The 13883-nt window shown below is 35.2% G+C and overlaps 3 protein-coding genes across 3 annotated transcripts; all 3 read right to left on the bottom strand.

The window, feature by feature from the left end:
• Nucleotides 1-2320: 2320 nt before the first annotated feature.
• Nucleotides 2321-5082, bottom strand: LOC119638572 (esterase B1-like). The gene is made up of 5 exons (XM_038035440.1): nt 5018-5082; nt 4692-4962; nt 4470-4623; nt 3680-4404; nt 2321-2773 (listed from the first exon to the last, which is right to left on the bottom strand). Exons 1-5 carry the CDS (start codon nt 5080-5082, stop codon nt 2321-2323), a joined length of 1668 nt encoding a protein of 555 aa, XP_037891368.1.
• A 2150-nt stretch (nt 5083-7232) lies between these two features.
• On the bottom strand, nt 7233-9604 carry LOC119638571 (esterase B1-like). The gene is made up of 5 exons (XM_038035439.1): nt 9489-9604; nt 9141-9411; nt 8919-9072; nt 8100-8851; nt 7233-7691 (listed from the first exon to the last, which is right to left on the bottom strand). The coding sequence occupies exons 1-5, from the start codon at nt 9602-9604 to the stop codon at nt 7233-7235; spliced, it is 1752 nt and encodes a 583-aa protein (XP_037891367.1).
• Nucleotides 9605-12225: 2621 nt separating this feature from the next.
• Nucleotides 12226-13797, bottom strand: LOC119638465 (esterase B1-like). The gene is made up of 3 exons (XM_038035261.1): nt 13712-13797; nt 13497-13647; nt 12226-13433 (listed from the first exon to the last, which is right to left on the bottom strand). Exons 2-3 carry the CDS (start codon nt 13618-13620, stop codon nt 12238-12240), a joined length of 1320 nt encoding a protein of 439 aa, XP_037891189.1. The 5' UTR covers nt 13621-13647; nt 13712-13797; the 3' UTR covers nt 12226-12237.
• Nucleotides 13798-13883: the final 86 nt, after the last annotated feature.

The following is a 13883-nucleotide window of genomic DNA, read 5'->3' as shown; positions in this document are numbered from 1 at the left end:
GTTCGAAGACGGAATGACAGAACTGAAGTATTTCAAAAATTTAAAATTTGTTTCTATCATAGTTGCGTATAAATAATTTAAAGAAAGTATTGCCATCGCTACAGATTATCCAGACAGACGATCAATACATTTTCAGCACGAAATCAATGAACACCTTGCACTAAATGCAATAAACACTTTGAAGATATTCAGTAAAATTGATAAATTTATGAAGTAGGACTTTACTGCTCACAAACCAAATGGATGTTCGTATACAGTAGATCCTCCTATAAAACGCGTTGATCTATGACGGCTAAACTAATTACAAATAAAATACGTATCAGTAAAAAGTAAGATCATAAAAATCTTTTGAATGTGACGTTTTAAGTCGCCATACCTTCATACAAAGACTTTTCAAACTTAGCTGTTACATGGGAAGTCGTCGAAGAAGTGACCCAATCGACATTGTTCTTAATAGTGACTATCCTTTAGCCAAAACACCAAACAGTATACTTATTTTTACCAAAACATCTCAAAATGTGTGGCCTGTGAACATCAGACAGACGGACAAAACGATTTAGGAAATAATTTTGGATCTCCAAATCTTGTAATGAAAGCTAATTCTACCTCAATCTCCTCTGTGTGTTTCATATCTTTGCACAAAATGAATGGACCTCGTACCACAGGTGGTGTAAGGTATTTAAAAGCCGGAAGGACGTGAGCGCGTCCCACATTTTTTATTATAATCAAAAAATGTTTCTGAATCAATCTAAGATTGTCTATAGCATTCTCAGAAGACGTAATCTATGTATTTTTTATTGTGTTATGACGAAAATTTGTTCGTAATAGCAATTTGGCATAGAAATGAAGTGAACCAAATTTGAAATACCTGATTCCATTTTTTGAACCCCGCTCCATATAAAATTTTTAATGAGCGGCAAGTCCTTTCGGAAAAGATTTAGTTTTTAATGTTTTACTATGAACATTAGTCCATAGTAGAAATTTAGGAAAAAAATTAATGGTAGAGAATTTGGATCACATATGTCTGTATTTTAAACCGTAACATATACAGGGATTATCACGGAAAGCGAGCCCGTATATAGAGAGATAGTATAGTCTAGTTTTCTATGTGGGAAATTGAGAAATTAGAAAATTTTTCGAAAGTAAATTAAGTTTGCTAAAATTGGATCACCTCCAATGTAGGCCCCTTCATAAAAAATATGCCTTTGCATAAAAATAATGTATAATTTATGGTACATTGCTACTAAAACGGGCGACTGACTATACTAGGCGAAATGGTGCAGGCATCTAATAGGCGGTCTCGCCTAACTATTATGTTCTTATTTGTTTTCTATATAAGAAGTTAATCGCTTTGCCTGACTCATGCATTCGTATAATTGAAATGACTCGTGCGACACGGTTGCACACATGCAACAAATAAAGCGGAACGAATAATCCGAAGGAATACCACAGGTGAGTCGCTTCAGGAATATAATCGTTTTCATTCGTCTCTTTTGATGTTCTGTCGTGACCATCGTTCTGTATTTCCCATAAATAAGTTTTGAGATTGAAGCTTAGGTATCACACACAAGTAAATTTGACGACAGAGCAATTTTCTCGTCTAAATGAGGAAGTAAATGGAATTTTTTGATACGATAATGACAAAGAGTGAAGAGAATGAGAAAGAGAGATGGATAGATAGATAGATAAAGCGAAAAAGATAGAAAGAGATAGGAAGAAACCGCCTCTATGGTTTTCGCATAAACTAGACGCAGTTTTCGGGAACTGTTTGTATCCTAAAAACAAAGTTGAAGTAATTTATAGAATAAGTTAAAAAAGATAGAATAAGTTAAAAGACGCCAAACTAGACTATATCGATCTATTAATCGCATTTTTTAATCACTTACTTACACGAAACCAATTGAATGCGAGTACTGTGCTCGGAACCAGACAAGGTGGCTAGATTCATAGGGATTCTCAAGCTGACGGACTAGAGGCATGAGCGAGTGTTATAAATCTTTCAGGTCTTAATACATATTGTTCGCACAACAATACCACTGCCAACACGATAACAGTTTGCTGGCTCGAGCATTTCATACTTTTCATCGGATCATAAATAACGTACGATGAAAACAATCGTAGGAAGTATACCTTTGTAGAATAATAACTTTGTTATTTATCGTATAAAACTTTATTTCGGCTCCCGGTCTATATATATAAGTAGTTTTCAACGATATATATTTTGCAATTTTTTTCTTTGTTTTTTTTTTTTTTAATTTATTTCAGTTATTTAACTTCCGATAAGCTGTTATCCAATTTTCTGCCACTTTAGATAATTTTATTATTCTACTATACCATCACCGTATATATCATCCCAAACTTTGATTTTCTCTATTATTTGTTTCGGCATGTCAATGAATCTCAGTTCACAGGCAATACTCATCCATTTGCAAACACCCGCCGTTTTAATATCATGCCAACTGCATATATATTCACAATTCGGATTTGATGTCTTGGCGAACGCTGTCCACATTCGAATCATACGTCTTATAATAAAATATTCTTGACAGTAGTTATCGAGCTTAGACGAATAATATGAATAGAAGAGATACGACAAATCATCGCCATGAGCAACGCCTTCGGTAAAATCACCACCAGAGAGTAGTTCGCGATGATGATTAAAGATGGGCGAGTCGAAATCAAAACAGTACTGATAAGTGGGCGCTTTCGCATACTTCAAACGAGCTAAGAGAAATCGGTGAAGGCCGTGCCAGATCATGCGATAAGAATAGTACTTGAAATAGAAAAGATTTTCAATTTGTATTGTAAAAAATTCGCCCTTTTAGGATTGATAAAAATCAAGTAAGAAGACTATAATGGGACACGGTGCACTATTGAACCGTTCCCCAGAGAGCGGTCTAGAAAGATTTGAGCCATTTTCAGCGGCGTTCGCCCTTGGGCGAAAAGACGCCAATGCCCCAGATTGCAATAAATCTCAAAAATTTCGCCTTGTAGGCTGAACACAAGAAAATAGATCAGTCGGATGGACAGAAGGGTCAGAAAAGATGGGTAATTTTAAAGTCCTTTTAGGTGTTGCATACACCCGCGCATACTTAATATATCTTTATATCACAAACGGAGGAATATATCCTGCCAAATAATAGTGCAGATGAATAAGTTCTTTTTGAAACTGTAGTGTTTACGAAACAGTGTATCCTGAACAAAACTTAAATTTAAGTTATGAAGACTAAAGTCACTAACTCGTGTTGGTCCCATACTCATCTATCAGATTTATGTATAGAGATATTCCCGCATGGTAAGTAGACATAACTGTGAAAGAGCAACGTTCACGGATTCGAATGTTGGTGCGGAATAACATGCTTAGTTGTACTTAAGGTAAGTATTCAATTGGGAAAGCATAACCCTTACCGATTGAAAGCGCAACATTATGCTAACTGTCTATTTGTTTCTCTTCCCTCACTTCTATCTGTCATTGTATTTGCCCCTATAGGGGATATTCCCTAAGTGCTTAGTTCTACTGAATACTAAGAAAATAAAGAATCCGGAAAAAGTAACGAAGCTAAAACTGAATCTCTAGGACATATCAACAAGCTTTGTTGAAGATTTTTGGCCCTGTTACGCTACTGATGCTTACATTTGAGGCTAAAAAAAATAGCTTGAAATTTCAATGTATACTTACATCCAAAAGTGAACAAACATTATCACCAATTGTCTGCTTTTCGCCAAAATGCAATTTAGATAATATTTTTGCCATATTTGTGCATTCAATGGGAACATCATTGGGAAGAAGTTTGACTCGTTTATTTTTCAATCTTTCCACAATTTCTGGTAATTTTTTCAATATTGGGTACATAGATAGGCCTTCGAATGATGTGCCACCGACAATAAGCGGTATACTGTTACCCCAACCGGATTTAATTAATTCCCAAATTGGTCTTGTTATAATAGAATCCTCACTTTCATACGGTTCAATCGAGGGCATAAAGGCATATAAATAACTCTTATATCGTCCTACTGTGTCCAGATCATCTATATCAATTAATTTTTCGGCAGGTACTGCTTGTAAGAATTCCAAAATGCATTTATCATTGTTCCGAGGACCTTTATATCCTTTCCTACACGCAACAAGATACGTTAATTCGATGGCATCATTACTGATGGCCCAATCGTGTAACATGCAACCGGATTGACAAATTGCTTTATGAAATAAATTACGAGCACGATCTGTGCTAAGCATATAATGAACTGAAGATCCTCCCGCATTCTGTCCGAATAGGGTAACATTATTAGGATCACCGCCAAAGTAACCGATATTGCATTTAACCCATTTTAAGGCTAATACTTGATCTTTCAAACCAGCATTGCCAGGTACTCCTACATCAGGGTCAGAAAGGCTAAGGAAACCTATAAAATATATGAGTAAAGAAACGACGAAAGTAAGTTCAATGTAATTACTAAATAAACCTTACCGATCACTGATAGACGATAATTGAAAGTAACTAAGACTACGTCTTCCATCATGAAATAGTCCGGGCCGTATATGTAATCTCTGATGCAACCACCAGTACCAAATCCACCGCCATATATCCATACTAATACTGGCAATTTTTTGTCAGTAAATATCTAAAGATTTTTGCAAACCAACAACAATTAATTGCGATCGTTGTTTTGATTAACGAAATTTTGCATACATTTTTACTAAAAACGTTCAAATATAGGCAATCTTCAGAGCCTTCTATTTCACCATTTTCATTCTTCTGTAACGGCTTATGCTTAAATTGTAAGCAATCTTTAACGCCGCTCCAACAGGCAATGGGTTGCGGTGACTTGAACCGTAAACGTCCTACAGGTGGCTCAGCGAAAGGTATGCCTTCAAAGCTATAATACCAATCGCCATAAATTGATTGGACTTTCAAACCTCGGATGCAGCCTTGAGTTATTTTCAAAGATTCATAATGTTTACTGGAAACATGATTTGAAAGCATCAATTCATTTAGGTTATAATATTTTTACATACCCAGAATCATCTTCTTTTGCGAAACCGAAAGTATTTAATAATTTTGTGACACCGGAAGTTAGCATTTTTTAAATTAATAAATAAATGCTTTTAGGCAGAAAATTTGTTTTGTGTTTTGTGAGTGATATCAAATCAAACAAAACAAAAAAAAGCCCGACAGTCATCCTGTTTGAAGATAGAATGACAAAATCCGTCAAAGTTTCAAAATTGAAATATATTTCAATTGCAGCCTTACTTAAGTACTAGGTGCACCTTGTGTGGGAAGCAGTCTAACTGTGCCACAAGCACAGTTACACGCTACTAAGTTCTTGCAAGTATTTCGATCATTTTTCCATTTGAAAATGGTATTTATTGAGAAAAATCGGCATAATATATGTTAATCGATATATTTACCATCACTTTCTACAACTTTTCTCCATATTGACTTGGTAGGGATCCAGACATCGACTCATTTTCGTGCAAAGGGGGTTATGATGCGGAACCATCACCATAAGCTTCTCAACGTGTTTGATTGGCTTCGGAAATGGAAAACAGTTATCTTTTGTAGAGAAAGATCAAAATCATCGAATTTAACTTTTGTGCACATCGATATTTTGCATGACTTTATAACATTCACGAATAGATGTCGCTGATCAAAATGTATTTGCAGGCGTCTCTTAGAAAGACCGACGCCTAACACGGTGATGGTTGGAAAGATGTAAGGAGAGGGAAAGAAATAGGAAATTGGACGCAGACTTAAGGCAAAGTGTTATGGCTATATCAACTGAGCTGTCACTATAGCTACAAAGAAAATCTACTCTGCTACCCTAAGATGTGAATTTGAATTCATTTGAGGTCTAATTTCATAAGTTAATTAATAACAATCGATTAATAAATTCATAAGATTCAATATGTGCGATCGTAAGAATTTCAAAAGCAAGCTCAAAGAGCTGAAGGACATGTATATGGTGATATCTAAACATTTGCATATTTGCAAAAAATTCCATTCCCTCTAGAGCCAGATAACTGTATATTCTCTTCACTTATGACCTTGCTTGCTTTCAACTAGCTAAGAAAACGTCAAATCGCTTAGATAATCTCCTAAGTAAAGTGTAACTGCTGTAGTATTATTACTATTATATATTCATTGAATATAGTGTATTTTTAATGTGATTTATTATGCTTGCTTTGCTTATTCATTCTAATCGAAAATTTAGTTAAGGTTAATTGATAATATGACTGTAGCTAGAACCTACTTTAATCTAACCTTAGCTGCAACCTAGTTTAACCGATAAACCAATTTATCAATAATCTAGTAACCTTCGCATTCACCTAGTCAGTAATAACCTAAGAAATGAAATACTAGAAGTAAGCATAGCTAGGCTAAGACCTTTTCAAGATTGCAACTCCAGTTATCAATAACCAACAAACATTCAACAGTCTAAGTAAAGTGGTCTGTAGACCTCAGTGTTATGTAACAAGCTCGCACTAAGAAGAGACTTCAATAAAAATAATTTAACTTTAACGAACAGTTAAACACGGATGCTTTACTACTCTGCAGCTTGTATTTAGCTTTGAGAATAAATTACTTTAGATAAGTGGAATATTATTAGATGATTCGAAAAGAAATCTCGTTTCCCCGAGTCCTTTTCAGTGTGTAAATATTTTATCAAAAACAGTAGACTGCAATAGATTTAAACTCTCAGCGATCTCACGTGTCTTCATTCGGCGGTTCGCTTCATTTAGTATCTTTATTTTGCATAAGTGTCAAAACGAAATATGGTAAACCAGTTTTGGCACTGTCGTTCAACAAGTCCTTAACGCAATTAATGGTTTTTTTTTTTTGCGTGACCATCATTTTTAACTTTTCGCTGACATTTGAAGTAAGGTAGACCGAAAATGCTGTTTTTCACCTTCCATATTTGGTAAGGCAGCGAACGAAACCTTTTGCTCAGAATCAAACAAGACTTTTCTCATACAAGCATTATTGTTATAGCTATTAAATATATATGAAGTCGGTGCGCTTTAACGGTGATCTTGGCTGTGAAAAAATGCAGTTAAATGAAATCTTGGAAATAAGTGAAATGACTTTCTGAACAAGACGCCTTTTAATGAAAAGTTCTTTTTTCCTTCGACTAAATTAGATTTTCATCAAATACCTTTTTAATAAATATTCCTTCTGACCTAGTTAATGTAATATCTTTTTATTAAAATAAAACATTTTCTTTAATAAAATTTATAAAACCAAACATTTACCATATAAATTATCCCAAACTTGAAATTTTTCTTGCACTTTTTTCGGCACATCAACGAATTCCAATTGATTCCCAATGTTCAACCATTTATTTTCACCCGCACTTGCAACATCTTGCCAATTGCTTATATATTCACAATTTGGATTTGATGTCTTAGCAAATGTTGCAAATATCTTCACCATGCGTTGTATCGTTAAAAATTCAGCTGATTTTTCGTCAAGCCTTCTACCAGAAAAATAAGAGTAAAATAGATAGCACAAGTCGTCAGCGTGCGCTACACCTTCCGTGATATCGCCACCGCAAAATAGGTCACGAAAATGATTAAAATCTTTTGAATCGAAATCAAATACATATTGATAAGTGGGCGTTTTCTTCGCATACTTCATGCGGGCTAATACAAATCGATGAAGACCATGCCAAAATAAACGATAAGAAAAATACTTGAAAAGAAAGAAGAAACAAAATATATTTAACAATATCAACTAATCTAGGATTCTATTCCCTCAATAGGCAAAAGTACAAAATAGAGAGCATGTGATGATGAGGCGGTATTTGAAAGATCTTTGCACATGTGTCTTAAAAGAAATTTTTCACAAAATTTAGCTGAGGGAGGTTAGATCCAAAGCTTATTTCGGCAATTAAGTTTTGCATCTATTTCTTCCCGCTATATAAAGCAGAAGAAGGAAACTTCGCAATCGGATAAGCAGACAAACTCAAATAAAAATGGAATTAAATTCTGTACCCGAGGCCTTGTTTTACCGATTATTAACAATCAGATCTAAAGTCCAAAATAAACAATAAAGTCTTAAATAAAATAAACCTAGTTTAAAAAAAAAAAGCAAACTTACATCCAAAACGGGTAAAATGTTTTCTCTTCCTACGATTTTATTAGCAAAATGTACTTTAGTTAAAGTCTTTGCCAGCTCTTCACAACGTTCAACATGTTCTTTCTCTTCGCAATTCGTTGGAATATCATTGGGCAGAAGTTTTACAGGATTTTTTACAATGTGATCCAAAAAATCCGGTAATTTCTTCAATGTCGGATAATAATATAAACCCTCAAAACTGCAACCACCGATAATAAGTGGGATTTTATTACCCCAAGCATTTTTTACAATTTCCCACACCGGTTTCGACATAATGGTGTCTTCACATTCATACGGTTCGATTGAGGGTAAGAAGGCGTACAAATAGCCTTTATATCGTGCCATAAGATCGAGATCACCTATATCGATCAATTTTTCAGCGGGTACTGATTGTAAAAATTTCAAAATGAGTATATCATTATCCCTAGGACCCTTATATCCTTTTCTGCAGGCAAGATAATATGACATTTCGATGTTATGATAGCCCACGGTCCAGTTATGTAAAAAGCTACCGGATTGGCAAATGGCCTTTTGAAATACATTTTGAGTATGTTCCGTGCTAAGCATATAATGAACTGAGGCTCCTCCGGCACTCTCACCAAATACACATATATTACGTTCATCGCCTCCAAAAAGTTCGATATTTGCCCTGACCCATTTTAAGGCCAATACTTGATCCTTTAAACCGGCATTACCCGGTACTTTTGCAGCAGGATCGCAAAGACTGAGGAAACCTAGACATCGGGAGACAAAAAAGGAAGACATATTTGCTAATGCAAATGGTCGTGAATGTGATATTACCGAACATTGATAAACGATAATTGAAAGTAACTAAAATCACTTCTTCCATCATGAAATAGTCTGGTCCAAAAACGTATTCTTTGGGGCAACCTCCTTTAACAAATCCTCCACCAGGTATACATACCAATACGGGTAACTTTTTTATAGGACGTATCTGGAAATTTTTTCTATTTATATATAAAAAGCAAACCCTCTCTCTTCAAGCTTTCGTAAATTTCTTACACTTTTAGTGAAAACGTTTAAATAGAGGCAATCTTCTGAACCTTCTATCATGCCCCATTCATTTTTTTGTACAGGTTTATTCGCAAAGTCCACGCAATCCTTAAGCCCAGACCATTTTTTGACCGGCACCGGCGAGAGGAAACGTAAACGTCCCAAAGGAGGCTCAGCATACGGTATGCCTTCAAAGCCACAATAGCAGTCACCATATAAACCTTGCGCTTTATAACCTCTAATACGACCTTGAGGTAATTCCAGGGTGACATACTCTTTTCTGAAAAATAATTTGTTTTAGTTTTATTTTTCTTTAATTTTTTTTTTGTTTTGTTTTGTTATATAACTGTTGTTTACCCTCTATTGCAATAATTTCGGTTCACCAAAGTTTCGCTAGCTTTTAAATGCTTGGCTAGAGAACAAACATCGAACTGGAAGATTTTAAAAGCCGCTGAATTGAACAGACGCGACATCATGTTCATGTAAAAAGACTGCTTGTCCACAAAAAGATCTCGTGATTTTAAATGATTGATATAGTAAAAAATTAATTAAAAAAAAAAAAATTATATTTGCTTGAAAATCTTGGGCAGAATAATAAAATGTCTTAACTTCGAAAAATGAAATTTGTCTCGATTGTAGCTTTACTAACAAAAAAACTATTATTTAAAGTTTAAAAGAATGTTTAAAACTTATTTAATGAAACTTTTGCTGCCACAAATTGAACGAAATGTGGCAATGTCTTCAATGTCTTCAGAGCAAAGATCTATGTAGAAGAGCAGGCGCCTCTAACCAGATTGGAAACAAGAAGAATTCTTAAACTAAGAATAGTTGGAATACAGATTAATAGTAAAATTGTATTAGTAACATTTTTCAAAAATATTCATGCTATTATGCTAACCTGGACCCTAAAAGACTTAGGTGTCAATTAGGGACAGACTTTTTTGGGAATTCAAGAAGAGATTTGCTGAGAATTTTTTCCCGTTACACTATAGTTTTTATTAGATATCTGAGTAGTGGTATGAACTCTCCTAAAATATATTTAAGCGTTTTCAGCGGTGATTATACCCGCGTCGTAGCTATACCCCAAGTATTCGACAATGTAGAGCTAACCGAAATATCATAAGCTTCACGGTGCGATGGAGGGGCAGCATTGAAGAGCATTTGAAGGACTACGCATTTTAACAGCAAGAGACAGAGAACGGATGACATAAGACCTAGGAAGGCACTTGGATGAGGGGTGATTACAAACGAATATAGGTAAGGAAGGTGGTTAGACAAACAAGTATTAGTAAAAGCTAGTAGTGGAGATTTGAAAGTAGATGGGTTAGGTGTGGGTTTTGCGGAGTAAATTTACGCAAAACCTGAAATATTGCGGTTACAGTTGTAAAGATGAACGGAAATAAATCACTGCAGCCTACGTCACAGCAGAATATGCGTTAAGAAATTCTGGCAATCGTCTCGGCGATTTTGTGGCAGCCAATCAGGGAATGGTATTTATGAAAGCTATCGCTAAATCTAAATATTTAGAAATATCGAAGAAGCGTCGCTCCGTTTAAGAAATAAAATTATTAGCGAACATGGTAGGAAATGATTGGGATAAGACTTGCAAATACAATTAACAGTTCATGATTGCTTGGAACAGATTAGTAAGCAGTGCCTAGATAAATTTCTTTCCAAAAGTATGCAAAGATATAAAGCAAAAACCGGGTAAACTATACTACATTAATTATTAAATAACAAATATCTAAGAACGTGAAGATTAAAGCAAAATGAAAATAAGATCAGAATAAGAAAGAAAGGCAAACGCGCACAAGCTTACTAAACATTCTGCATTGTGTTGGGGCATCCATTTACCAAAGTTTTCTGTGCCTTCGTAGCATAGCGGCGGTGTGTTTATTAGAAGAGTCGGAAGGACGAAAGTGCGTATTATAGGAAAATCCACACAGTGTCGCAAGGTTAACAAGGATTACTAGGACTATAACATTTGAAGGTTATTTCTCCAAAATTAGCTCAATACACAGGAATCAGTTTAGGTTAAGATAACTTTACCTCTACGAAATTTTTTAATTTACAGCGAGTTTGTTTTATAAAACGTCAAGCTGTCGAAGGACAAATTCCTTAAATGGATTGTAACTGAAATGATCTTTGCGGTCGTGCAAGTGCATATCTTCTGCGACAGTGTTGCACACAACTATTACTCAGAACTTTAGAATCCGGCAGTAGATGTAAGTGAATCATTGTGGCATCAGAAGAGACCTGTATGGAAAATCAGTCCTGACTGAATTCCTTAAGGAGCGGCAAAACTAAAATCTGTGAATGTATGTTTTACTTGTGCTGATGTTTGTGAAACTTTTTCCAAAAACTCTATATCTAAACTGAAAAATAAAATCGAGTTATCGAAATCTGTTGTATATGACGGTGGGGTTGTTATTCCGAAAAAATTATTTTTGGGCTTAGTCGTCCCAGCTGTAAGTACGAATAAAATTACGACAGGCAATGGAAACTTTTATTTGAAATTTCAAAGTTTGCTGAATCGATCAATGATGAATTACAGTGAAAATTATAATTGCTTAAGAAATCATTTAAAACCAAATAGTATCGGTATTGTTTCTCATATTATCATCTTTAGTCTATGCCTTCTGTTAGCCACTTGGATAATCACTCGGTTGCTCGATAATGTGATAGTTATTAGAATTCTTTTAAAGTAGATCACATCCTACACCACTGTGTAAAAATGAAAGTAGACTGATGGACACTGGATAGACTGACAAGCTTACATCGATTGTGAAAGTAATTCTGAATCACTTCAGAAGGGTGGATCTATCTCGAGTCCTTCTACCTATTGACAAACCCTTGAAACACAAGTGATAGGATAGGGTAAAAACTCGTTGTGGAAAACCGTTCATTTAAAAATATACTTAAAAATTTTCAATAAGATGAGTATTCCATTTCCATATTTATTTAATAGAACAAAAAGCAAATGTACATAGGAAGAGTTTGTTCGATGGTGTAACTGCTTGCTTAAATGCATCATTTCTTTTGCGAAAGAGGGTATTTAACAGAAAACCCTATTGATGGACAATCTTTAGTATTATTAACTAGTAATTTATATTAAACCCACTTTCTCGTAAAATTTATCCCATAACTTCAGTTTATTGTAACCAGGTTGTTCCATAAATTCCAATTCTTCGCCAATATTCAAGCATTTATATGCTTCTGGATGCATGTGTAGTGGTTCCCATTTAATTGGTTGTATTTCCGGACAGTTGGGATCCGAATTTAAGGCAAAGTTGTACCACATAGCTATCATTCTCTGTATGGTTTTATATTCATTGGTATTAATGTCTAAACTAGTCGTCATCACATTATAGAAGAGATAACATAAATCATCACCATGGCAAGTTCCATATGATTCGGAACCACACATTAAAATACGAACTCGATTGAAAAAGTCTGAGTCGAAATCGAAACGATAACAGTAAGTGGGAACAACTGAAGCATATTTGCGACGTGCTAATATGACACGATGTATACCATGCCAGAAATTGCGGTGCGAAAATAGATGTAAATATTCGTATAAGTTTTGTTTCATAGACAATTTACTAGTTTCGAAATAGGTTCTCTTAAGCTCTAAAGACAATTTCTGGATTTCTTGTGGAGTTCGCGATATTTTCGTTTCTGGCATTAACAATGACGAGCAATCGTCCAGTTCTTCGATAAGGAACGGATACAAATCGACGACAACTTTGTACAAAAGACCTTCATTCGAGACGCCGCCAATCATCAAAGGTATGTTGTTACTCCAAGCTTCCTTTAGACAATCTTTGTAAGATCTACTAATAATACAATGATGGGTTTCGTATGGTTCCACTACAGGAAGAAATACAGCTGCAATGTGATCGAAACGCTCTGCTTTATTTAAAAGACGGTCTTCGGCACCGATCATATATCTTGCTTCTAGCTTGCTTAGAAATCCATAGATATCCCGGTCATTATTATTACCCTGATATCCAAGAGAGCAGGCAAAACGATAATTCCTATCAGCCAAAGTTGTCGTAACCCAAGGGTTTAAAGCGCAACCAGATTGCAAAATAGCCTTGTTGAATAAGCCACGTCCCTGTTCGCTTAACATAAGGAAATGTGCTGAAGCTGCTCCAGCACTTATCCCAAACACCGTTATGTTATTCGGATCGCCATTAAAATTATGTATGTTATCCTTGACCCAACGTAAAGCCATGACTTGATCTTTAAGACCAGCATTACCAGGTATATCTAATTCGGGATCATTAAGGCTTAGGAATCCTTTAAACGAATCAAAAATAATTGAAACGATTTCGAAATTAGATTCAAGTCTTGTGTACTTGCCAAACACTCCAATACGGTAGTTAAAGGTAACCAACACCACATCTTTAAACATAAAATAATCCGGCGAACAACAATCCCGTGTTGCCTCTCCTAATTGAAAGCCACCACCGTAGATCCAAACCATAACCGGCAAAGGGCTTTCGCTATATAGCTACAAATTAAAGGATTTTAATTATGAAATAATTTTTTCGAATCAAACGCTAACTTATATTGACCTTCTTGGTATATACGTTAAGATATAGACAATCTTCTGAACCTTGAGCCAATTTAGGTATGGCATTCCTTTGTATCGGTTTACTGCGGCAATAAGTACAGTCGAGGACATGCTTCCACTGTTCGGGCGGTTGAGGTGCACGGAATCGCAATTCTCCTATTGGGGGTTTAGCG

The sequence above is a fragment of the Glossina fuscipes genome, unplaced genomic scaffold (genome assembly GCF_014805625.2).
Source record: "Glossina fuscipes isolate IAEA_lab_2018 unplaced genomic scaffold, Yale_Gfus_2 90, whole genome shotgun sequence".
NCBI lineage: Eukaryota > Metazoa > Arthropoda > Insecta > Diptera > Glossinidae > Glossina > Glossina fuscipes.
This window is presented reverse-complemented; position numbering and strand designations above follow the sequence as displayed.

Bases quoted from the DNA above. Each gene is read 5' to 3' on its own strand.
- LOC119638571 (XM_038035439.1), bottom strand. From the start codon at position 9,604: ATGTCGCGTCTGTTCAATTCAGCGGCTTTTAAAATCTTCCAGTTCGAT. The intron at 8,852-8,918 runs GTAATATCACAT...CCCGATGTCTAG, and splicing joins TTATCGTTTATCAATGTTCG to GTTTCCTCAGTCTTTGCGAT. The intron at 7,692-8,099 runs GTAAGTTTGCTT...TTTCTTTTCAAG, and splicing joins ACATTTTACCCGTTTTGGAT to TATTTTTCTTATCGTTTATT.
- LOC119638572 (XM_038035440.1), bottom strand. From the start codon at position 5,082: ATGCTAACTTCCGGTGTCACAAAATTATTAAATACTTTCGGTTTCGCA. The intron at 4,624-4,691 runs GTATGCAAAATT...AAAAATCTTTAG, and splicing joins TGAACGTTTTTAGTAAAAAT to ATATTTACTGACAAAAAATT. The intron at 2,774-3,679 runs GTAAGTATACAT...TTCTATTTCAAG, and splicing joins ATGTTTGTTCACTTTTGGAT to TACTATTCTTATCGCATGAT.
- LOC119638465 (XM_038035261.1), bottom strand. From the start codon at position 13,620: ATGGTTTGGATCTACGGTGGTGGCTTTCAATTAGGAGAGGCAACACGG. The intron at 13,434-13,496 runs GCAAGTACACAA...ATTCGTTTAAAG, and splicing joins CTACCGTATTGGAGTGTTTG to GATTCCTAAGCCTTAATGAT.